At 37.0% G+C, this 23,980-nt stretch overlaps 1 protein-coding gene across 2 annotated transcripts in view; it reads left to right on the top strand.

Annotated features, from left to right (window-relative positions):
* ALDH1L2 (aldehyde dehydrogenase 1 family member L2) overlaps positions 1 to 23,980 on the top strand; it is a 30,227-nt gene that overhangs the window by 3,478 nt on the left and 2,769 nt on the right. For both annotated transcript variants that reach the window (XM_005527863.3, XM_088055384.1), the window contains exons 2-21: positions 2,288 to 2,429; positions 4,230 to 4,464; positions 8,016 to 8,181; positions 9,027 to 9,128; positions 9,682 to 9,771; positions 10,537 to 10,671; positions 11,063 to 11,188; positions 12,582 to 12,673; positions 13,502 to 13,649; positions 13,926 to 14,045; positions 15,276 to 15,403; positions 17,821 to 17,971; positions 18,680 to 18,750; positions 18,855 to 18,960; positions 19,325 to 19,412; positions 20,104 to 20,197; positions 20,466 to 20,562; positions 21,025 to 21,123; positions 22,644 to 22,809; positions 23,366 to 23,471. In XM_005527863.3, the coding sequence (XP_005527920.1) occupies positions 2,288 to 2,429; positions 4,230 to 4,464; positions 8,016 to 8,181; positions 9,027 to 9,128; positions 9,682 to 9,771; positions 10,537 to 10,671; positions 11,063 to 11,188; positions 12,582 to 12,673; positions 13,502 to 13,649; positions 13,926 to 14,045; positions 15,276 to 15,403; positions 17,821 to 17,971; positions 18,680 to 18,750; positions 18,855 to 18,960; positions 19,325 to 19,412; positions 20,104 to 20,197; positions 20,466 to 20,562; positions 21,025 to 21,123; positions 22,644 to 22,809; positions 23,366 to 23,471 (2,462 nt within the window). The remainder of the gene's footprint in view (positions 1 to 2,287; positions 2,430 to 4,229; positions 4,465 to 8,015; positions 8,182 to 9,026; positions 9,129 to 9,681; positions 9,772 to 10,536; positions 10,672 to 11,062; positions 11,189 to 12,581; positions 12,674 to 13,501; positions 13,650 to 13,925; positions 14,046 to 15,275; positions 15,404 to 17,820; positions 17,972 to 18,679; positions 18,751 to 18,854; positions 18,961 to 19,324; positions 19,413 to 20,103; positions 20,198 to 20,465; positions 20,563 to 21,024; positions 21,124 to 22,643; positions 22,810 to 23,365; positions 23,472 to 23,980) is intronic.

The raw sequence follows: 23,980 nt of genomic DNA, 5'->3' as shown, positions 1-23,980 counted from the left end.
ATAAGTAATTCTCATCTGGACTATTTTTAACATTTATTCAATATACTAGTTGGGCACTAGTTAGCACAGTACAGAAATCAGAGGATTTCATACCATGCTAAACCTGTTCAATGACCCAGCAGGTTAATCTTTCTCCAATTTGCCTGCTATTGTTAATACTTGGGAAAATCTAATTATTGTTTTTTGTAGCAATATTTCTACTGTAAAGATAAAGACATCCATCATAAATCATTGATAATGAGCACTACCTGCATCTGTTTGGCCTTGCTGTATAAGGATTGCAAGGATAAGTTGTAATTCAGAACAAGGTCTTGTCCTTGTTAAGAACAAAATAGTGGACTATTTGAGGTATAGCTGCCAGCAGCGCAGTGTTGGTTAGTAATATGATCATCATCAATCTCACAGACATTTTTACCAGCCAATTATAACAGTCTGTTTTTCCAAGGGCTTGAGTTATGCCCACCTTTGCATCTTACTGCATCTACTGCAGTGACACTAGTGCTGAGTAATGCTGCAATACAGAACTGTTTTACTATGCAGTTTCATTTTCAGGGAAAATATTGTCACTGTTACAAATAATTATTTCCTATTGTTTTATATTAAAAAAAAAATTAAAAGCACATTTCAGTATTTCTGTAATGGAACCTACCAATTCATAACTCCCTTTTTTAAAGCCAGCTGCACAGCAAAAATGTAACCTGAAACCATGTAAAATGCATTCATAATAAGTCAGCTGTGAAATGAATTGCAGTGGATTGTGGTTTTGAGTAACCTGTTTTTCAGGACATTTCTCTTTGTCATATGATATGATAGGCAGTGCAGACCATTTGTTAGCCAATCAATAACCCACTCAAAGTATCCTCATGTCCCAGCAGCCTAAGAAAGGGAGGAGGAGGGAGGAGATAAACATACAAGTGCCAACTTACAAACAAGACAAATGTCAGTGGTTAAGACATTCATGCAGAGCTTTGATACCTTTAATGGGTCATAACGAAAAAATGGAGGTCAAAGTCCAGTTGTGAAAAATGAAATTAAGAACAAAGTTGGGGAGTGTGTGGTTTTATTTCCTACCTTTCACTCACGCCTTCTAAGAGAAGGGATCTGTATAGTTTGAGTCTAGGAAGAATTTGTGCCAGATTCAGCTTTGAGGAAGGTAAGTTTTCAGTTTATTCTGTGCAGACCTTTCCTTTTTAACCAGCTCTGGTAGTCCATTTGTTTTTCAAAGGTCTCCATTTTCATTTTCCAAAAGTTGACTAAAAATGCAAAGACAGTGCATATAGAGACAGTTCTGCCCTTCTGCCATGTTTCCATTCCTGCTCCCCAGCTGGCCCTATGTTAGGACTCACGGCAGTGCTATAAATTAGGCTGGTGAATAGATCCAGTGAAGAATAATCTGCATTTTTTTATGTCAGTGCCTGCTAACTTCAGAACACTAATGCAGTTCTTGCAGCTACAGGAGTATTGGTTCTGGGATAAAGGAGGTGTTAGAGGTGAGGGGCTGGAGGTAGGGTGGGAGAGGAGCACAACTGAAACATAAATCTAACAAGACTCTGAAGGAAAGAGTAGTTTTCTCAGGAAGCAATCACTTGAAAAACATAGCAATATCTGATATTCTGATATCATCGTAGTGTTGTGATTCTAACTATCATAAATTTTAAAAAAAGTGGAGCTGGTTACTTGTACCTGCTCAGCCTGAAAAAGCTTAAATCATATGTCCAGTGTACTGGGATCCAAGTGCAGCAGGCACTGGAAGTCCAGCAAGGGAACCACATGTAGGAGGGTCAAATGGATGATCATCACCTTTAACTTGGCAGGAACAATGCAAGTTTGTCTTCTTTAGCCTATACATGTTAACCACAAGTATTATACCTCAGTTTAATTACAGGGATTTAGAGGGCATGTTCCAGCCACTTAAATTATGCCTAGAAAAAGTGTTTTATGTATGTTTCAAAAAATGTATTTTAATTTCTGACTATGGATAAAATCATGGAGCCTCTCATAAGAAGCTGTGGATCTATCTAATAAAAATTCTAAAAAAGCCTTATAAACATCAGTGACAGTATCAGATGATACTTTCATGTGAAGTATGCTCTCTCTGAATTGTATGTTGTCTGTTATTAATCTCAAAAAATTGATTATTATTCCTTCAAAGCTGATTTGGCTAGAAAAGACTATTCCATTTTAAATCAAACTAAAAACTGACAAAGACAGATCAAGACAGAAGTGTAAGCAACACCATATTTTCTTTGCATCCTATAACATGTTTTGTTTTTATTCTTTTTACCAGGCTTATCAACATAAGCTAAAGCTAGCCCTTATAGGCCAAAGTATTTTTGGACAAGAAGTTTATAACAAGCTGAGAAAAGAGGGACATAAAGTTGTGGGTGTATTCACTGTGCCTGACAAGAATGGACAAGCTGATCCTTTGGGTAAGTGTAACCTGAATCCAAATGTTAAAATTACAGGTGTACATTAAAAATTTGCCTTTCCATGAGAAGGTTGTACCTATATGGGAATTACTTGCATATATTGCCTTTGTTCCACTAAATCTAGTACAAGAACTATGCTTTAACAAACACCAGTCCCAGAACCGGTTTAACCTCATCAGTTTGTCATTACTTTAAAAAAGCAACTTTTAAAGTAGTTTCTAAACATGCAGGGCTGTATATTAAGATACTGGAAAACCAAAATTAATCTGGATATCTTATTTGAATGTACAGCCGAGAGGTAATCAATCTGAACTAGATCTGTATCTTACAGCAAATAGCTGCTGAGCCTGTATTCAAGTGCAAATGTTTGTCACCTGCTTCACTGTGCTGGCTGGGACACTCATGGCATAGAGCCAAGATTGTTTGTCCCTGGCTATCTGCCCTTTTTGACAAGCTTGTATGTGGCAGTGTACCTGCAGAGCCTATTTCTCTTCCACCTGGACTATGGAAAGCACATTCAAAAGGTTGGTGGAGGCTTTGCTGTCCCTTTTTCCATGGTCAAGGTGCATAAGGATTTTTCTAGGCTTACTAAAGAAGGTTTTGTTTATTCAGAATTGTACTCATACTCAGAACCCAGCATGGCAAAGAAGCTAATTTGGAACCACCTGAATTGTCACTTTGGTTTTTGCTTCAGTGACACTAAGACAGTGAGTTAATATGATTAGCAAATCGAAGTGCCAGAATGGAATGTACATTTACACATAATCTGAAATCAAAACTAGATTCCATGAGCTGTTTCAATTCTCTCTTCATTTTGGTTGGTGGGGGGTTTTTGGTGGTTTTTTATTTGTTTGTTTATTTATTTGTTTTTTGTTTATTGTTTTTGTTGTTGTTGTCTGGTCCTGACAAGTTTTTACAGAACTCTCATGAGGGAAGAATCAAACATAAATTTTGCTTGCTGATGCTGTGGTGTTCACAGACTAGCATGTAGTTCTCAATTCTATCTCATTAAAAGATTTAATCACACCTTGGAAGAATTAGAGAAGGCAACTACTCACTTAGAAAATGAAAAATTGACTATCCATGTCTGGGTTGGGTTACATTATATAAAGATTTTATATACGATGTAGCATAACTTGTTTACAGTATATAAATTATTCTTGTACAGTTATTATGGTAACAAATATAACTAAGTAAATCTTTCAATCTTTCAATCATATATTTATTGTAACTAAAACCCCAGATTAATTTACTCCAATCTCTCCTGATTGGGGGAAAAAAAAGGAAATTCAATTACTAGCTATCTTCACTTCCTTTTACTTCCAGATGACTCAAAAGCTTAAGTCTCAAACGTTTTCTAAAGTTTCCTGTGCCCTCAGACAGCTACAGTCTTTGTTTCTAAAAGTAACTTCAGTACACACTAACTTGTGTGGAATGATATTTAAGTAAGTATTTACTTAAGAGTTAAATCAACAAGCTAGAAATGCTTCAGGTCAAGATCAACATCCAATTTCACAGACAAAAAAGAGAAAGTATGAATACAGGTCTTTTCTGCTTTCATTAGTACTTACTAGCCAAGTCATAAGAGTGAGCTGAAAGTTGGGATTGTCATAAACTGTAAGAATGAGAATCAAAGACAGAATGAATAAAATATATCCAAGCACAAAGGTTTTTAAACAGCATACAGAAAGGCACTGTAGTCACATACTTGATCTGCTTGAGTTGTCATGCAATGTGTCTCTGATTTCAGCTTGAATTTGTAACACAAAATGAAAAAAAAATCCTGTTCTTGCCCCACAGCACTGGCAGCAGAGAAGGACGGCACTCCTGTTTTTAAGTTCCCCAAATGGAGAGCTAAAGGCAAGCCTATCCAGGAAGTTGTTGCAGCCTACAAATCTGTTGGAGCAGAGTTAAATGTCCTTCCATTCTGTACACAGTTTATTCCCATGGATGTTATTGACTGCCCAAAACATGGCTCTATTATTTACCATCCATCCATCCTACCACGTCACCGAGGAGCTTCTGCAATCAACTGGTGAGTTCTGTGCATCAAAATTATGTGTTTGTCACCTCAGGATACTGGTCTGCACCCATTGCTCTTGTAAATGCTGCAGTTGACTTGTAACTGCTCTGAAGGAACTTCCCTGGAGCAGCTGACTATTTGGTACATGAACTGCACTTCATACCTAGGATTCATTGTTATTTCCAATGCAAGTTCAGCTGTTACTCTGGGAGGATCAGTGGTGTGATCTGTACATTCATGTATTTTACTCACATGCACAAATCGACAATCTGGAGTTTCCATAAACAGGACACTTCCCTTGTACCTCATCCCCAGAAACACTAGATAACTATCACAGGAGGGTTTGATACAGACCCTAAGATTTCACAGAGTGGAAGGGAGAAGAGAGAGGAGAATGCACAAGAGTAAAACCTTATCTCACAATGCACAAGGTAAGTTCAAATTGTCACCCTGAAGGAACTACACTGCAATAATGGCCACAGTAGACTCAAATCTGGCATTCTTGTGACAACAGAAATGACATTATCACAGTCCCTAAATTCAATAGGAAATTATATAAATATTAAGAAACAATTTTAAAAGAATCTTACAGGCAGCATGGTGGCTATCTGAATCCATAGTGTTGTGGATTCAAAGCAAAAGCACACTTAGTTTTGTTTTGTTAATTTTAATCCCTTACTAAGATAAAGTACTAAGCTGAAATACTTAAACAGAGGTGTTAAGGAGACTATTAGAGAAGTAAAGAATTCAAAAAGTGTCAGTTGTGTCCAAGTGTGTAAAGTAAAATAGCATAAGCTCAGAGGAAAATGAGAGTGAGATGGTCCAGAAAATAAAGAACCAACTTTTTAAGGCACAAAATGTAATAACAATTCCTCCAAATATGTTAAAGGTGGGAGGTATGTAAGTGATAGAGGTGTCTGATTTAACAAAGGTATTTATAAAAGAGAATATCACAGTAGGGATATCACTGTATTGGTATTCAGGATGGAGGAGCTTAAGATGTTACTATCCTACAGTCCTTTTTGTCAAATAAGTCAGAACAATTCTCTCGAGCTGAGCTGTGAGTAGAAGACATTTCAGTGAACTGATGAAGGAATAAGAATCTCTTATTCAGGACCACGGGGCTTCAGCAAATTTGAAGTTGCAGATTTGAGATTGCTTGCAACATTTCTGTTTCTTAAGATTATGTTGATGCAGGTGACTGGGAAATAGCAAAAGCAATACCAGTTTTAAAAAGGCTGAAAGAGAAAGCCAGGAAACTTTAGATCAATGACTGATTTCAATCTGTAATAAGGTATACACTTTCTGTGCAAATGAGTAAATGTGATAATGTAAAGGTAAGAAAATCAGAGGTCATATTCAAAGTTAAAAAATATAACACAATGCACACAAGGGGAAAACCCCCCTGACTATGTGTAAGCAGTGTTAAAGCTAATAGTTGTTACTTAAAAAAGATACCATGGAAGGATCCATTCATTCAAGAGTTGGACTCGATCGTCCTTGTGGGTCCCTTCTGACCCAGAATATTCTGTGATCTTAAATACTGTCTGCATCTCAGCTGGAACATGAACAAGCTAAGTTCAGAAAAGGCTAAGAAAGATGGTCAAGAGTACAGGACAGCTTTCACATGACTGGAGACAAATTATGTAGTCTTCATCACAGAAAAGAGGTCATTGGGAAGGATATAGCTAGCTGTGTGTTGAGCATGAAAGACATGGAAAGGTGAATAAGGAATGATTGCTCATTCTAATCAAAAGTTAGGGAGCAGCCAGCTAAGACATCAGGTAGTAGGATTTTTCAAAAAAAAGGAGTTACTTTTACTCCATACAGTCTGTTATTAAATTGTGCAACCCCATATCTAGAGAGCTTTAAAAGGTTTCTATGGAGGAGAAGTTCATCAAGATGTATTTCTCAGAAGGGTGTAGGTACAAACTCTCTTTCAGAAAGGCAAAGGTTTGCAGAAACAGGAATGTATTGCAGTGCTGTATCACTCTGTCTTGCTCTATTTTGCATATTCCTTCTGCAAAAGGAAACTATCTGCTCCTGCCCTTCTCAGGTAAAGGCCATCATCCCAAGGCCTTTAAACCAAGCTAGGATTTGACCTTGGCTGTTCTCGTGTTTCACCCTCTCATCACTTGTTCTAATCACTACTTTCATATCTTGTGGCTACAGCCCTGGTGATGATCAGACCCTTTATCCCCACAGCGTAACCAAGAAAACCTTTGAGAATTGGGCATGGCTGAACATAACCAGGTACAAACTAGGGCCCTGGAGTGCAGAGGAAGTCCTCACTCACTTCATTTACATCTTTTTCAGCTGCTGCCACTTTTTCATCAGCAGCCCTTTGTGGAAGGAGCTGGTGGACAGAGGAGGGGGCACACAGTTCTTGTCACCTATTCAGCATCAGAGACATTTGCTCACAAAACTTTCTTCTCCATGCTGAGGACGTCCATTTCTCACTAGAGTGCTCTTTTGGAATTTTTACATAATAAAAAACAGAAGAAATGCAGCTTAAGTATGTGAAAGATCTGATATGAGTTAGGCAAAGTCCTGTAAGATTTCACTTCTGTTATATCTGCCAACTTCCTCAGTTGTCTTTGGAGTTTGTCTCTTGTTCAGCCCATATGTACTTCAGTGTACTTCACTCGTTTTAATAATGTAGCTTTCAGTGCTTATAATTAATAATGAATTTTCCTGTGTATAAGCCAGATCTCAGATGATCCTTGTTACAGCATGGACTGCTGAGGGAATACTTACATGAGATATGTATCGCTTAAAATAGGATTGGCGTTTGCATGCAGACAAATGGCTGAAACCATGCAGGAAATATTTTTGTCATCATTTCTGGCTGCACCCTTAAGAACACTTTTCCATATGATTCCAGTCTGATTTTCCATCATTCTGAGACACATGCCAAAGGAGAGCTGAAAAATTTTAGGTGGCTGGAGTTCCCTTTGGATGCAGAGGCAGATTCTGAGCTGAGGTAAATCAGCACAGGTCTGATGTAAGCATTGCTATGTTCATGCACAGCAGCTGAGAATCTGGCTGGATAGCCTTAATTCCCATAACTTTTCCTTAAACAGTTGCATATCCATAATTTTCCGCTCTGAGTTTAACTCCTTTTCAGCTGTGTGACAAATGTGCTTTTCTTGTTGACCTACAGATGAGTCATGAGGCTTAGCTAATAATTACAGTAAAGAATCATGAACTATTAAGATAATATTCTGTTAGATTCTTCCATCTTTCAAATTCCGTCATAACTGAGGCACACCTTTTGCTCTGTCTTATCATTAATAATATTTTAAAAATAATTATCACAATGAACTGTGTGAGACAGCCTGGGTTCAGTTGCAGAATTTCCTGGGTCGCTTTGTGGAAGCCACACATCAACAGTGTCAAAACTGTGGTTCCTGGATGAGAAGTGAGCAGTGAAAGTATAGCAAAGATTGTTAGGATTTTCCTTTACTATCTTTCTGAAGAAAATGAATGTGTAACATGTGAGTTGATACTCCTAACTACTTTCATTTTGTCTGTATTTACTTTAAGTCTTTTTTTATGCCTAGGACTTTAATTCAAGGAGATAAGAAAGCAGGATTTACTATTTTTTGGGCTGATGATGGTTTGGACACTGGACCAATACTTCTGCAGCGAGAATGTGATGTTGGCCAAAATGATACCGTGGATGACCTATATAACAGGTTTCTCTTCCCAGAAGGAATAAAGGCTATGGTATGTTTAGCTGTGCTAAATACCAGCTTTTTTAAAAGGAGAAGAGGCTGGAAACAAAAGAAATATAGACAAGATATATGCATTTGGAAAGACAGAGGTTGGGATACTCAGCCAAATCCTAGACTTCACTGGAACCGTACAGCTGCACAACAGCTGAGGAAGTGACCTCAGAATATTTGTTGCTGACAGCAGGCAGAGCATATTCTGTTTCCACAGATGGCAAGAAGTTGAATTTGTCTGGAATGTGGCTCTTTCCATAGGTTTCTTAAATGCTTTTACAAGACAAAATCTTTTAAAGGCTCAGAAAAAAAAAAAAAAAATTAGGTGTGAGATTTTTAAGAAAAAAGGGCAGTATGATGTTATGATGTTTGAAGCTCAGTTCTGGTGGATTGACTTTGGGTTTTCTATGCTTGCCGTTTTTATTTTTTTTTTGAAGTGAATAAAAGAAAATGCACAAAAAATATTCAGCATTACTCCTTAGAGATTTTTTTTTTCCCCTCCATTTAAATGCAGAAAAATAACTTTTTGCAGAGAGAAAAATGAAAAAGTTGAATGCAATCATACTGAGCCACATTTTTGTTCTGGGTAATTCATACAGCTGCTCTAAGTTTGGTGACTAGGTACTCCCATGAAATTTTGGAGGCTATTTCTTTTGCCAGAGAAACTCAAGGAAACACACATTAAATCAGGGCAGCACTCGTCCCTTGAAGTTTGGAAAGACTAGGTTTAGAAAAACCCAAACGAATTCACCTTGTAGCAGAAAGTCTTTTGCTGTTATTCCTAAGCATGACTGAGGAAAAAATGGTGAACCAAGCTAACATTAAATCTTTTACTTTTTCACATAGGTAGAAGCTGTACATCTAATTGCTGATGGTAAGGCCCCTCGTATACCTCAGCCTAAAGAAGGGGCAACATATGAAGGGATCCAGAAAAAGGAAAATGCAGAGGTAATGTGAAGTAACACTGTTTTTTTGGCATAGCATTAGAAAAGCTATTAACTCAGATTACAGTAGCAGCAATATGAAGTTCATATTAATTTTAACAGAGTTGTTTCCGCTTTTTCCTGGGATACCTATTAGGATGCATGTAATGGAGCCCCAAGTAAAGTTCCATTTTTCTTTCAGCAGTTACATGTATTTAGAAACTTGGTGTCCTATTCAGGATCATGTACAGGCAGCTAAGAGGCAGCTGCAATTTCACTGGATTCTTAATAAGCCACCAGGCTTGTAGATACAGCACTGAATCAGGATCACTCTTTTTGTTTTCCAATAGGCCATATGAAATTCTCTACCAGAAGTACATTTGATTTTAGGAAAAGGGAGATTTGGCACCTTTCCTTCTAGTGCCAAAAAATAACACAGGCCATATAAACAACACATACAAAAATAATTGTATTTCCATACGAGAATTATTTTATCTAAGCACCCTTACTGCATTAGATGATCTTGTTTGTGGTTGGGAAGGTGTAGTGGTGCATCCTGGCATGTCTTGATTTCCTAGATCTCCTGGGACCAACCTGCAGCAGCTTTGCACAATTGGATTCGAGGGCATGATAAAGTGCCTGGAGCATGGACAACAATAAATGGACAGGTATGCTCTGAAAACCAGAAGAATATTCTTCTCTATACCCTCTTTTTTACTTTTTTATTGTAAAATTAGAGATGTCTGCATACAGGTGAATACAAATGGCTGTTACATTGGGGTAGCTCTAATTTGATGACTGTATGTTTTATGTGTATCTAGAACAGGCACCTAAAGAAATACACAGTATTTCTGTGCACAGTAGTTAACAGCTTTTTAATCACAGCGTCATTTAATTTGAAGAAGGACAAGTACAATATCTGAAAACAAACAAACAAAAAAAAGAGACATGGTACAAAGGTACCAAGAGTAGAACCAAACTGTGCCAGTCATTTTGGGAAGCAGGTGTCCATTACAGTATAATACAGCCTATGTACAGTGGCCAACATCACAGTATTGACAGCAAAAGGAAACACTGAGCTGCTGAAATAACAGAAGGTTTCATTTTAAGGACATTTGGGCCTAGGTAGTTTGCAGAAATAAATCTATGAAATTTTATAGAGTGAGTGGTCCCTCACTCTGGGCATGCACTGACAAAAGCTGCTCCCTTTTCCTGCACTGGTTGCAGCATGCACATTGTTACAGCTCAGCTGCTTTGCAGGTTTTGGCAATTTGCAAAGTTTTCCATGTTCTGAGTTACAAAGATCTAGAAATGTTGTAACGTGTTTTCCATGTGTAGGTAATTATCTTTTATTTCCATTATATGAGAAGTTCAAAACAGTATCATAAAATTGTTAACATTTAGAACCTGTGCGCTTTTAATTACGTTTTTAGGTGGTTACTTTTTATGGATCATCATTACTTGATGCTTCAGTGCCTGCTGGACAAGAGCTGACAATAAAAGGTGCTTCAAGACCAGGCCTTGTGACAAAGAATGGCCTTGTTGTTTTTGGAAATGATGGGAAGATGGTAAGCTCTCAGTCTGGCAAACATAAGCTTAGTTTTAGCAAGAAGGGCAAGTAGCGTGGAACTGTCAAACTAGAGAAATCCAGGTGCTAATGACTGACAGCTAATTCACTTGGAGTTTATCAATCCTCTACCATCCTGTAGAGAAGATATTCATGTTTTGCTTTTCACTCAATCCATAATCATTTCCTATATGGAGTAAAATATATTCTTACTAGGAGAGAATCCAAAAGACAGGTACGAGTGGCCTGTGCTAAATTGCCTGCATCAATATCAGCTTTCCTGTAAGCCATTTATTTCATTATTTCAATCACTGTATTAATGCCTAAAAACTCTTCACCCAAGGATGTACTACCTCCCAAACAATTTAAAACCATATCCTCTCATTTTTCAGGTACTAGTGAGAAATCTGCAGTTTGAGGATGGAAAAATGATCCCTGCATCTAAATACTTCTCTGCTGATGAAACAACTGCCCTGGAACTTACAGAAGAGGAGAAAAAGATTGCAGAAGATATCAGAGTAATTCACTAAACTGCTATAGTGGGATATTATTCAGACAAAATCATTAAATATTTATTTTTGGCAAGGCATATCTTTTGTTTAGTCATGCAAATAATTTTTTGATAAAATGTACTCAAAGTATATGGGGGTGAAGGTTTAGTTATTTATATTAATTCAGGTGGAATTGGGAATTCATTTGTGTATTTGTCTCACTTTACAAAGTTTCCTTTCAGATACAAGTGATACAAAAACAGTCAGTGCAGGATCAGTAATGGGAAATATCTACAATTCATGAAGGTGGGAATGAGGAGGAACAATCAGAGCTTCACTTCATAGAAGCGAGGTTTTCAACATTGGCAGACTCGGACAGTTCTTGGAATCCTTATTTCTCTGTGGTGTTAATCACTAGGATGCGCTCAGAATGGGCCTGTTGGACAAGCACCAGGGAGTCTCAGAACAGCCTTCTGAAAGCAAAAGGCAGCAGTGTTCCCACTGCACCTGTGTGCACTGTCTCTTCTGCCACAACCACATGCAAGGGGTTGGCTTTCAGAGGGATGGGAACAGCTGGGGCAGAAAACTCTCAGAGCCAGAAATTTTTCTGCCCTCTCCTGAAATCTGTCTCTCTGTAGTGTCAGTGGCTTAGCTGAAAGCCATGTTTGTCATTAAAGTTTTGTGCCAGAGCAAATGAATCATAGATGTCTTGCCTTGTGCTAACTCTGCTGCAGGGTTATTAACTTTTGGCACAGGTCATGCTGCTTCATGTACTAATATTTTAAACTGCTGCTTCAAGATTACTTTGAACCTGCTTGCCAGCAATCTAATTCATAGCCTGGAGCTATTGAATGACTGAGAAAACTATGAAAAATAAGTATAAACTCATCAGTTGGTGACACTGCCTGATAACTCTGAAACTCGGTTATAAGTAATTGAAATATTACATTCCCAGTTATTTAACTGTTTATTTCTACATCTCATGCATGCAGCTTAAACTACTTCTCAGCTTTGGCCAGGTGCCTGAAATGCCATCAATCCATTCATAAACTGCCCCAGGCCATCCTTGCCTATACTGATGACACATTCCATCATGCAATGGGAACTTATTATTTGGTGGATAAAAAAATCTTTAAAAAATGGGTCTGAAAATTTTTAGCATTGCACCATTCAGGTTTCTTGCCTGAGTAAAATTACCATGGACAAAATACTATATTTTGATCATCTAATTATGAAACTGAAAAATTTCTTGTCTGATATCATGTCTCTAGGCTGTTTTAGACCTTCATAAAATAACTTCATGTTTTAGAAACCTTTGAAATAAGATATGTTGTAGGCACAGATACCATAGAAAATACAATTTGATAAATTCTTTCTGCTATTATTCATTATTTCCTCTGTTATTGTTATGTATTATTAGGCTATTTGGAAGGGCATTTTAAGCAATGTTGCTGTGATTGAGGATTCCACAGACTTCTTCAAATCTGGAGCATCCTCTATGCATGTTGTCAGGTGAGAACATTCAAAATAACAAACTTGTAAAGCCAAAGTTAATGAAAAAAATTTGTCATGGTGCCTTTAAATCAGTAGTGTTAAAAAATAATCCCTCTGTGTTTTCCAATATTCTTACTATTCCCTTTCTTACCTGCACAGTTAAAACATGTACAGTTCTTCTCACAAATTTATGAGATATTGATGTAATCCTGCTCTTTCTACTGAAGGAAAATTTCCCTTAACCTCAGGAACATCATCCCCAGGGGAGATTGGTGGTGCCCAAACCTGTCTGCATGCCACCACAGGTATCTCCAGACCAGGGGACTGACTGGGAACATGAGCAAAGAACTCGCCCAGAGGGAAAGAGAAACCTTTCACAGAAAGAATTGAGCCCATGCTTAAAGATGCACTGAGTTTATCATTACTTGGGTTTGCCTTCTTTTTGCAACACAGACCATGATATAAAACCAGCATTTTTAAACAAACTGATTATTGTGCTGATTACTTACCAATCTCAATGTCCTCCATATATTGATTGGAGTAGTCCCAAATACTACTTTCCAGTGGCATATCAGTATCTTCTTGTAATTGTTTTTCAAAAGTTTACCTAAGAGTATTCCAGAAGTGACATTTTCTTTTTCATAACATCTACAATTAAATCAACAGATTTCAGGAAAATGGATAACTTCTATGCCCTTCTCAGAGGAACACACAGACAGACACACACATATTTACATGCATACAAAATGAGGCCCAATTTTGATCCCTTTTGACCTTCTAATGATTCAGTTATCTGGAGAATTCTTTCACTTTTAATTGAAGTTATTCCTTCTTCCAAACCTTTAGAATGCTAGAAGAGATCAAACAGAAGCATAGTAGACTTCAGCTACAGAATGAAGATGTGTATATGGCCACTAAGTTTGCAGACTTTATTCAGATGGCTGTCAGAAAACTCAGAGGAGAAGACAAAGAGGAAGAGTTAGTCATTGATTATGTAAGACCTTTTATTTTGCACTTCCTGCTTAGTCTTTCTTGAGTTTTAGAGGCGGGCAGACAATGCATTCAATTATACTGCTTGATGCAGTAGGAAAGCAAAGAACTACTTGGTTATACCAACTTCTGTATATTTCCATTACATTTTACTTCTAACAGCCACATATACAGGCTAAAATGTGTCTGGATATTGGCTGCAGATATCAAATGCTTGTTCAGGTACATTAAACTATTAATTATTATATATTTAAAATAACTTGTTGTTTGTTTCACCCAGGTTTCAAAAAATATGAACAACATGACTGTGAATATGCCATACCAATGTTTCATAAATGGGAAATTTATAAATTCTGATGATGGAAAAACATATGACACTATAAATCCAGCAGATGGATCAGTAAGTAATTTCTAAATATGATCGATACCAGTTTATTTCATTGGTTTTGCCTACTAAAAAATCTCAAACATTACTCAAATATTGCTGATTTTTCAACAATATACTAAATTGGACAATCCCTAGAAATAATTTTAATTTTCAATTTACTTCACATTTTGTGTATTCTACAATTTTTTCTATTTGAGTCAAGCTGCAAAGCAAAAATAACCTACTTCCACTTCAATTATTATATCACTTTTCACACCCAGCTGAATATTTTACCCTGATTTCATTCTTGTTTAGCTTTGCAAACATAAATTGCTGAACTTTATTTGCTAAAGAAGTGTTTCTTTTAGGATATTTGGTATATTTTCTGTCAGTAATTAATTTCACTTTTTTTTTTACTTTTTTATAAATCTGATACCTTAGGGTCATTTGACATTAAAACATCCCTTTAAATTCCCAGTACAAAAAATAACTTTTCAATAAGAAAATGCATACTGTTGCACTTCAGCCCTGAACTACCCAATATTGGCTGAGCAACTCCTAAGTATGAATTATAAATAAGAGAAGTGATTTTGATGTCCATGTAGTTGCCATTTAATCAAAAATAAAATAAAATAAAATAAAATAAAATAAAACAACAACAACAATAATAATATATATATATAATAAAATAAAGTCTGCTGGAATCAATGACACAAATTTCATTATCATCAGAAGTCAGACTCCAATACTTCTCCTGAAACTCATCATAGAATGGAACAGAAGTCATAACAATTTTGTATGAGGATTTACAATGTGTGTATTAATGGAACACAATCATCTTAAAATACTGTGTGTTTGTGGTTTAAGATAACAGAATCTCCATTTCTTAAGAATGGAACACGTTAATGGAACTTGTTTTAGCATGTTTAGATATTAGATTGTGATACCACATATAAAGACTTCCAGCTTCCATAGTATCACATTGGTTTCACATATGGAGAGAGAGTGTCAGATCCAGTGGGACGATGCACCTTGCTTTGAAGAAGAAGAAAGCTTGAGGCATCTGAGTCCCTGCAGTGTCCTCCAAATTCTGCCACCTCAGTTGTAATCTGAACTTCTTGCAGCCTGGTTCACCCACAACAGCTGCCACAGATGAGGATATTAAGCATCTGTTTATACCCATTCTTGAAGTTTGGGAGGAAGGAGTAACACTCTGCATCCCAATGGTTCTTCTTGAGCTAACACAATGCTACCTTTGCACAGGTAATAGCCAGCGTTTCTTCTGCCTCACTGGCTGATGTTGACAAGGCAGTGGCAGCAGCAAAGGAGGCATTTGAGGATGGTGAATGGGGAAGGATGAATGCAAGGGAAAGAGGGCGACTCATGTACAGGTATGTATAAGACAGCTTGCATTTGTTTCATTTTCTCAAATCTTGTTCTGTTTTGCTGAAGAATTGTTGTAAATGTTTCCTGAATGCAATGGATGCTCCTAATCCCACAGTCAGAGGCTCCAGACGAGTCAACTCTTCACCCCCATTCACAATTGATTTACTTCAGTGTACCAGCCTCAGGTCTTAGCTGGACAACTTTCTTGTGGTCTCTCACTGCCACCATTCTTTCATTATTATTTATGAATGGAAGCAAAGAATTTGAGGAAAATATATTTTAAATACTTGATGTCTTCATTTAAACGATATGAGTTTTGTTACAAGGATTGAGAATTCCCTTGTAAACCCCCATCCTTCCATATAAATGAGGCTAAGCTTTAAAAACAGTCTCCCTGAGTTAGGTAGGCAGAGATTTGACCTTGCTAAGCCTGCCTGCATGTGCACTCTGTACAGTAAACATACAGCTACAGTATGCCACTAATTGTGAAGTAGACTGTAACTGATGCTCGATTTTCCCAGGATCACAGACCAGCATCTGGCTCAAGACCCACTGTGGAGATGCGTTATGGTCTGCAGTGGATGAATTGTGCAGAAATTCTCTAAGCTGATCCCAACATTTACACTTTTGTCTCTTTTTTGTATCTGTCTCACTGCATCTAGTTAATGCTTATTTTTGGCTGTGTTGCTATTGGTTCAGAACATAAGCAGAGGTTTTGTTGAATTAATGGTATTTTAATGCTGAGGTTTGATTATTGAAGGGGAAGGGGTATCTTGGAAAGACGGTAATGCTGACTAGATAGTGTGAGCATGATACTGGAGGCAGCTAATAAAACCTCAATTATTAGAGATTTCCCATATGCAGTATAATACTTCTCACAAGCACAGGGAGAACACTGTTCTGCAAACTTCAGGTGACTAGAAGCATCAGAGCTTCCCTACACAGAGAGCCTCTTGTGTGGGCTATATTAAAACCTTTTGTTGGTTTTTCAGGTCTAAACATGCAAATTAAGGAGCAGACATGAGTAAAGAAGCTACTTTTTTAGGTTGCTACTCCCGAAAAAAATGCCACATTTTACAAGACAATGCAGGAATCTTAGCAAAAAAGAATGAAAGCAAAGCCAAAAATTCTGCTTATCTTATAAAGTGTGTGACCAGGCCATGAAAAAAGGCCTGCAGGACTCTTACACAGTTAGTAGTCTTCACAAGAGAAAATGGGCAAGTCAGAACTGAACATTAAATACACCTGGTCACTTAAGTTTTTCATAAGTGTGTACATATTCAAAGCATGCATAAACTTGTGTTTAATTTGTATCAGGAATGTAAAGTTCTTGAGAGACGGAGTTAACTCTGCCCTAAAGAGAAAATTTTAAGGTGTGAAAACTCCTGCTCTGTTTTACACTTGGAAGATTTGCAATAGCTATATTAGGTATTTGGAAAATGCAGTTCCCCTACACCACATAGGTAATCCCTAGATTAAAATCTTTGCTTAGGGAACTCATTCTCTAGGATAAACCACCAGAGTGTTTATACTGCAAACCATTCCTTGTGGATAAAAGCCTCTCTACATCACCTTAATTGAAATAAGGCCCCTTCTTCTCTGGCCTCTGTTCAAACTGAAGGTTTTGAGTGCTGAGCCAGAGTGCCATTAAAGCTCTGCTGCTTTGTCTCAAGGAATCATTAATAAAAGATATTAAGCACACTTTAAATGGAATCTTCTCCTTTGTCCCTGACATGCCCAAATCCATTCTCTTGCACAACACTGCCAATGCCAGAACCTGTAGCTGGGTCTCCAAGATACCCTTAAAGGTATTAAAGGACATTTTCCCACATGTCTGCAAATGCTTTAAATGGCCAGAATTTACATAGTGGAAAAATTTCACAGGTTTCACACCGAGTTTTGAATACTTCTTTACAGGATCTCAAATGTACTTTTTAAGCTCTTAATATCACATGGGAGCATTGATTCTGAGTACCAAATCACAGAAGGAAGCTGAAGAAAAGCATTAATGCATGTGAGACAATGCGAAGGACTGAATGTGAAAATTCATTGTTGCAAACAGACTTGAACAAGGGAACACTAACAGTAGTGCCTCATAAGTACAGGTATCAATCTGTGCAGATGTATTTTTGAGACACTTTGACAATGTTTAAATGTAAGTTTATCAACTTACTACAATCTTACTTAGACCTCTTGTGAGTTTGCACAGTTCATATCTTCATTCAGTCTCTGATACAGCCAGTATGAAGACATTTGCAGACTAATGGGAAATTGTTCATGTTAGGGAGCAGTGGCTCTACCTCCAAATTTAGTGGGAATGCTATTTTGATTATGCTTCTTTGCCACACTTAATATAATTTTAGGCTGTCAATGGTTACGTGTCATTTCCCTTTGATGTGGATTTTTAACCTTTTTATTAAAGACTTGCAGACCTGATGGAAGAACACCAAGAAGAGTTAGCAACAATAGAGTCTATTGACTCAGGAGCTGTCTACACTTTAGCTCTGAAGACTCATATTGGAATGTCTGTGCAAACATTCAGATACTTTGCTGGATGGTGTGACAAAATTCAGGCAAGTGAATATGTAAAAGAAATGATCAATGGCAGCGCTTCTCCACACTTTTTTCCTGTTGTTATTCTTCTGAAACAGTGCCAAAAAGGAAAAAGTAACTAAGGAATCAAAAACTAAATCAAAATTAGAATTTTAACTAGAATGGGTCTCCCTGCCAATACAAAAGGATAGTCCACCTCCAGCTGGAGAATAAGGATTTAGGATGTGGCTCTAAATAGCTAAGAAATCAGCTGAGGTGACACAGTGGTTATATTTGCTTGGTCAGCTCTTGATTATTCATGGGACAGAACGTCAGAATATCACTGTGCTCATCATGCAGGTAAGTGCAGAGGCTCGTGCTTTGCTAGTCTGACCAAGGCTGGTGAGTTTGCTTGATGGCCACACATTAAAGAACATTTCCTCCAGTACCTTTAAGACCAATGAAGAATATAATCCAGCTTTTTTTTGTTCATCAGACCCTCGCTTTATGTTCTCCCATGCTTTTTTTATCCATGCTGTTATTTCATCCAGCTGACAATCAGGACTTGATTACAATATCCACAGTAGGAAATCATACATTTGAAGCATCTGCGCCTCTTTCCCTGACGCAAAAATGCTTGTGGTTTTGAAGCCTATTCTGTAGCTTTCTGAAACATACTTACATGGCAAATATATTTGTAATAAAAATTATAAATCAGGATGAAGATTTTTCTCTCCTCTGTCTTTTAGGGTGCTACAATTCCAATTAACCAGGCCCGGCCAAACCATAATCTAACATTCACCAAGAAAGAGCCAATTGGGTGAATATCACTTTTTCTTCTTAGTGACAGCTTTGACATACAGAAAAGCCATTGAAAAGCTGACCTCAAATATGTAATCTTTCCCTGTTTTTCCTTACTTGAAGTGTCTGTGCAATTATTATCCCCTGGAATTACCCACTGATGATGCTTGCATGGAAGAGCGCAGCATGCTTGGCTGCAGGCAACACCCTCGTACTCAAACCAGCTCAGGTGAGAACAAGAAGAAATATGCAGCTGACCCAGATGCCCCTGTTCAGGCAAAACAATTTAGGCAATATAGCAGATTTCACCCCTAGGCTGATCTGTCAAAGATTGACTGTGTCATATATTTGAAAGAGCTTTTGCAATAATACAAACTGCTGTGGTGGTACAAAGTATTGATTGACTCCAATTCTGCTCCGGTGCTAATCTCATTTTCAAGAATTAATTATTTTCACAAGAAGCCATTACTTCTAATTTGCCAATAGTGTAAGAAGGTGAATATTGTATCAAAACTATAATGTATTGAATGTAAAAGGTATCATCATGCTATTTTGATTAAAATAGGAGACCTAATCTAAATGTTTCTACCTAGGTCACACCTCTGACTTCCTTGAAGTTTGCGGAACTCTCAGCTAAAGCTGGATTTCCCAAGGGTGTTATAAATATTCTTCCTGGTTCAGGTAGGTAAAAACTTCAACTCATCATTTTTCTAGGAGAGGTCATGCTAAAACTGGTGAACTTCTTCACTTTTGTGAAGATCTATAACATAGGTATGTTCATAGGTACTAGGCTTGCATATTTTCATGCAGTTATTCCACTTGTTTGTGGAAGAGAGTTGGAAAAATCTGGCTTTAGTTAGTTGTAGGAGCTGTCAGCCCACACCCTTCACAAGTTCCCACAATTTTCACAAACATTCTGGAAAAGAATGTATTGAAGAGAATCATGTTTCACTTGATTATAAAGCTTCATTTTTTTTCTCCTAATTTTATCAGATATGATTGTGAGACCTAGAGCAAGCTGGTAAAATGCATATTCATAGTTCACACTGTGTTTGTTGCCTGATGTCACGATTTTCCTCCTTCCCCTAAAGGAAGAAAGTGACAATGTAATTATATGGGGCAGGCTTGGTTACAAACTAGATTATTCCACCTACAGTGGAACATTCAGAAGCTCTTTAGTCCAGACAGATGTAAGAATTTGGAGACACTAATGGGCTCCAAGTTTTTTGTAGTCCTAGGAATAAAGCTGCAAATATAAATAAGGATGTGATACTATATTTGATTTGTGGTGTAGGCTCCTTCTGTGTTACAATGCTGCTGCTGGAGTAGTAAAGATTGTCTTACAATTACACTGCTTTCCTCGCCCTGATAGGTGGCTTAGTGGGACAGCACCTCTCTGAACATCCAGATGTTCGCAAAGTTGGATTCACTGGTTCAACACCAACTGGTAAACAGATCATGAAGAGGTACTCTTAACAAAAGATTCATATATAAACCCTGTTTAGTCTGGTTCTGAAGTGTCTTGCTAGATATATTGTGCACATAGCAGTAATGAAAAAACATAATTACATATGATCATTTACCACTATGTAGAATTCTTCAAAGTCACTACTGGACAACAGAGGTTTATACATTTTCACTAGTTATGATTCAAAGGAAATAATGGAAAAATAAATTAAAAATTTGGTTTATATGACTATTTTGGATTTATATGACTATAGTTATTTTTTACAGTGCAGCTGCTAACCTGAAGAAAGTTTCTCTTGAACTTGGTGGCAAATCACCGTTGATCATATTCAGTGACTGTGAACTTGACAGAGCTGTAAAAATGGTAATGTTACTTTGAAGTAAAATTTATTCAAAGTCTTTGTGGTACATCTTCACAGTATTGCAATATTCGTCTTGACTTGCCAAAAAAAATTCCAGGGATCCTTTGCATGAAAATTTCTTTATGCCAGCAAAATTTAACTGTTCATTCTGTCCCAAAAAGACAGTACTACAAGAAATATACATTAGAAATTACAACAAAACAAAAAATAGAACTCCCTATTACAACTATATAGTTGTTAGTTCATCAATAAATCAATCAATTACCAATTATAAATCATAATAATTAATTTTCCCTACCAGCCATATTGTGTTTCAAAGTTCATAAATAAGATGTTGCACTGATGATATCCTTTCACATAAAGCATTAAACTGATGGGGTCACAAACACTGTATGCAACTTAAGGGAACAGAATGGGAGACTGAATAAAATGCTTATAAATATTAATGCTTTTTTCCTGATCAGGGTATGGGAGCAGTCTATTTCAACAAAGGAGAAAACTGCATTGCAGCTGGCAGGCTGTTTGTGGAAGAATCAATTCATGATGAGTTTGTTAGAAAAGTGGTAAGTTATTCTGTAACTTTTCTCTAAAAAGTCCTTTTTCTGTTTCTCTGTTTCTGCTACATCTCTTCTGTATTTTTCTTTATATTCTTTGATTTCTCAGTCTCCTTTGGACTGAATTTTTTTGGGATCCTCCCTCATGGGGAGTCCTGCTTATCTCAGTTCTTCTGATTCGAAGAAAACTCTCGAGCTGGTTAAAATCTTGTTTCTCGTGTTTATTAACAGGTGATCACAAAACTTAATAGGTCTCTTCAGGCTGGTTACACAAGGTTAATCTTTGCAATCTGGTACATTTCTTTCTTCTGATGGTACAAACAAGGCCTTGTGGCACACTTCATGTCTGATGCACAAAATGGCCCCGAACTACGCAGTTCTTTTATCTTTATACCTATTTTTACCCAATTAACAGTAGACACATATATTATTTTTCTTAGTGACCCAATGACCCATCACCTCTGTGATGCACTGTGGCATTTTCTATCCAATCACTATTACTCAAAAACCTCTAGGAGAAGAACATGAAGAAGAAAGAAGAAGGGACAAGGGACAACACCCTAAATCCTCCATCTTGTCTCCTGTTCTCTAAACTAACTTTTTTACCCAGTGATTAAAAAAACTTTCTAATCTATACACTTACACTTTTAGCTTTTTTCATCTAACTTTAACATTTGTTTTCATGTATCACCATGAAAACATGCTCATGAATTTCATATTATATGAAATTCAATGTTTTTCTAAATCTTATAACTAAGTATCAGAAACAAGGGCACACACTCTGTATTCCAGACTCCAACATATTCAAGGACTAAAGTTTAAGCATATATTTTACTGTGGCAGAAGAATCCACTAGTTTTATAGACACTTGTGTTTCCTGTTTTCAGCTGCTTAATTTCTCATTATTGCATATGATAGTGCTGCTTCTCAGGATCCTCTTATAGGGTTAAAAGGAAGCACTGAAGGAAGATAATTGCACCAATAATGCCTAGATAAGTGACAGTTAAATAGATATTATACCTTCAGTGATAGTTCATATTTGACTAGGTAAATAAGATTACAAATAATTACTGAACTCAGGTCAATGTGATTGAAGGAGGCTTCTGTAAAGTTAAAGGAATATGGGAAGCATAGCTAGAATAATAGAAAAGTCACTTAAAGGTCATTAAAAATCTAACAGTCACCATTCTGTGCTACTGGAGAATTCATTTATTTTGCTTAAGAACAGGAAATCACCGTCTTAAGTAATTTACCATTGGTAAAAAATTATATTTTACGTGTCTGTCTTAATAGCAGAAGAGAATATACACATGAAGAAAGCATCAAAAACTTCCAGAAGTAATTAGACATTATGGAACCAAAAAAAAAAAAAGCCTCATTTTAAAAAGGGAGAAGGATTATATCTAAGAATCCAGTAATTTCTTAGATGCAATCTTCATAGCACCAAATAAATGCAGCATTCCAAATTTCTAGTCACTTTAACAATATTGCTGTGTTATGTAACTTTATTTTAATTGGGTAACCCATAGGTTGAAGAAATAAAAAAGATGAAAATTGGTGACCCACTTGACAGATCTACAGATCATGGTCCGCAAAATCACAAGGCACATTTGGAAAAGCTGCTGCAATATTGTGAAACTGGAGTAAAAGAAGGAGCCACGCTGGTGTATGGAGGAAGACAAGTACATAGACCAGGTAAACTACTTTCCAGAGGTATTTACAACTTTTACACTTTATGCAAGAGCTGTGATGATTGTCTCAGCTGTATTTTGTGGAGTTGCAGTATCATGGGAACAGTACACAGTACCAGGTAAGCCCACAGAGCTTTCAAGTCTAATATTATGAGACGCTGTGCAAATGAAGTACAAGATCTTAATTCAGATCTTACAATCTATCTTCTTGTTGGGTAGCAAGAGAAACAGTGCCCTCTGTGTCTTGCTGTAACCTTGTCTTCCTGCTGTCAGAGTACAGGTTCTTGCCCCAAGGAGTCACCTGGGCTGTGGCATGCAGACCTTCCAGCCTGGCAGGAAACAGCATGTTGTCTCTGATCAATGCAGGCCATTCTTCTACCCTTTTGCCAGCCATTTCTCTTGAAGTGCGTGCATTTCCATTCATATGTCATTCATATCTATTTTCTATTTCAAGTTGCAAGTTATTTATGACCTCAAAGTACGGGACAGAAATAGCCTGGACAATGGCAAATCCTTAAGCACTTTTGCCATGCTCAAATGCTGCTCTATCCTCTCTCTAGGTTTCTTCATGGAACCCACTGTGTTCACAGATGTTGAAGACCATATGTATATTGCCCAGGAAGAATCCTTTGGTCCTGTGATGGTCATCTCTAAATTTAAAAATGGGTATGTGCTCCTCTGGTTACCACTAGAAACTATTTTCCCATTTTCACCCTAAGTGAAGAAGTGACAGCATACACAGTATTTTGTTAAATCTGAATACCTAGCAGTATGTAGTGAAATGTGTTAGTGAAGTTTGTGTGGTAATTGCAACAGCTTGATCAAATTACGAATTGTGTATTTTTCCCAGTGGAATTACTTATTTTTCCCCTTACAGAAATCTGCAGTGTTGTGTATTGTGTAACACTGGCACATTACTGTTGCAAATGAAAATTCCTCTGTATATTTAGTAAACTGTCATTTCTAATATCTTTCATTCCAGATCATAAGAATTATTTAACATACAGATGAGATTAAAACCCTGCATAGAAACTTCACATAATTATTTCCACCAGGTTTCATCTTCTGCAGTTTGATAACAAAGTTAAGAACCAGCCATGTAAATAACCCTTCACATCCATAAATTCTATAGTCTTAAGGGACTGTATTGAATCTTTTTAAAGTTTTAAACTACT

Source organism: Pseudopodoces humilis, chromosome 5, assembly GCF_049639895.1.
Source record: "Pseudopodoces humilis isolate 2021_Gansu_Grassland_sample_001 chromosome 5, ASM4963989v1, whole genome shotgun sequence".
Lineage (NCBI taxonomy): Eukaryota > Metazoa > Chordata > Aves > Passeriformes > Paridae > Pseudopodoces > Pseudopodoces humilis.
Note: the sequence above shows the minus strand (reverse complement) of the source record. Positions and strands in the feature narration are given on the sequence as shown.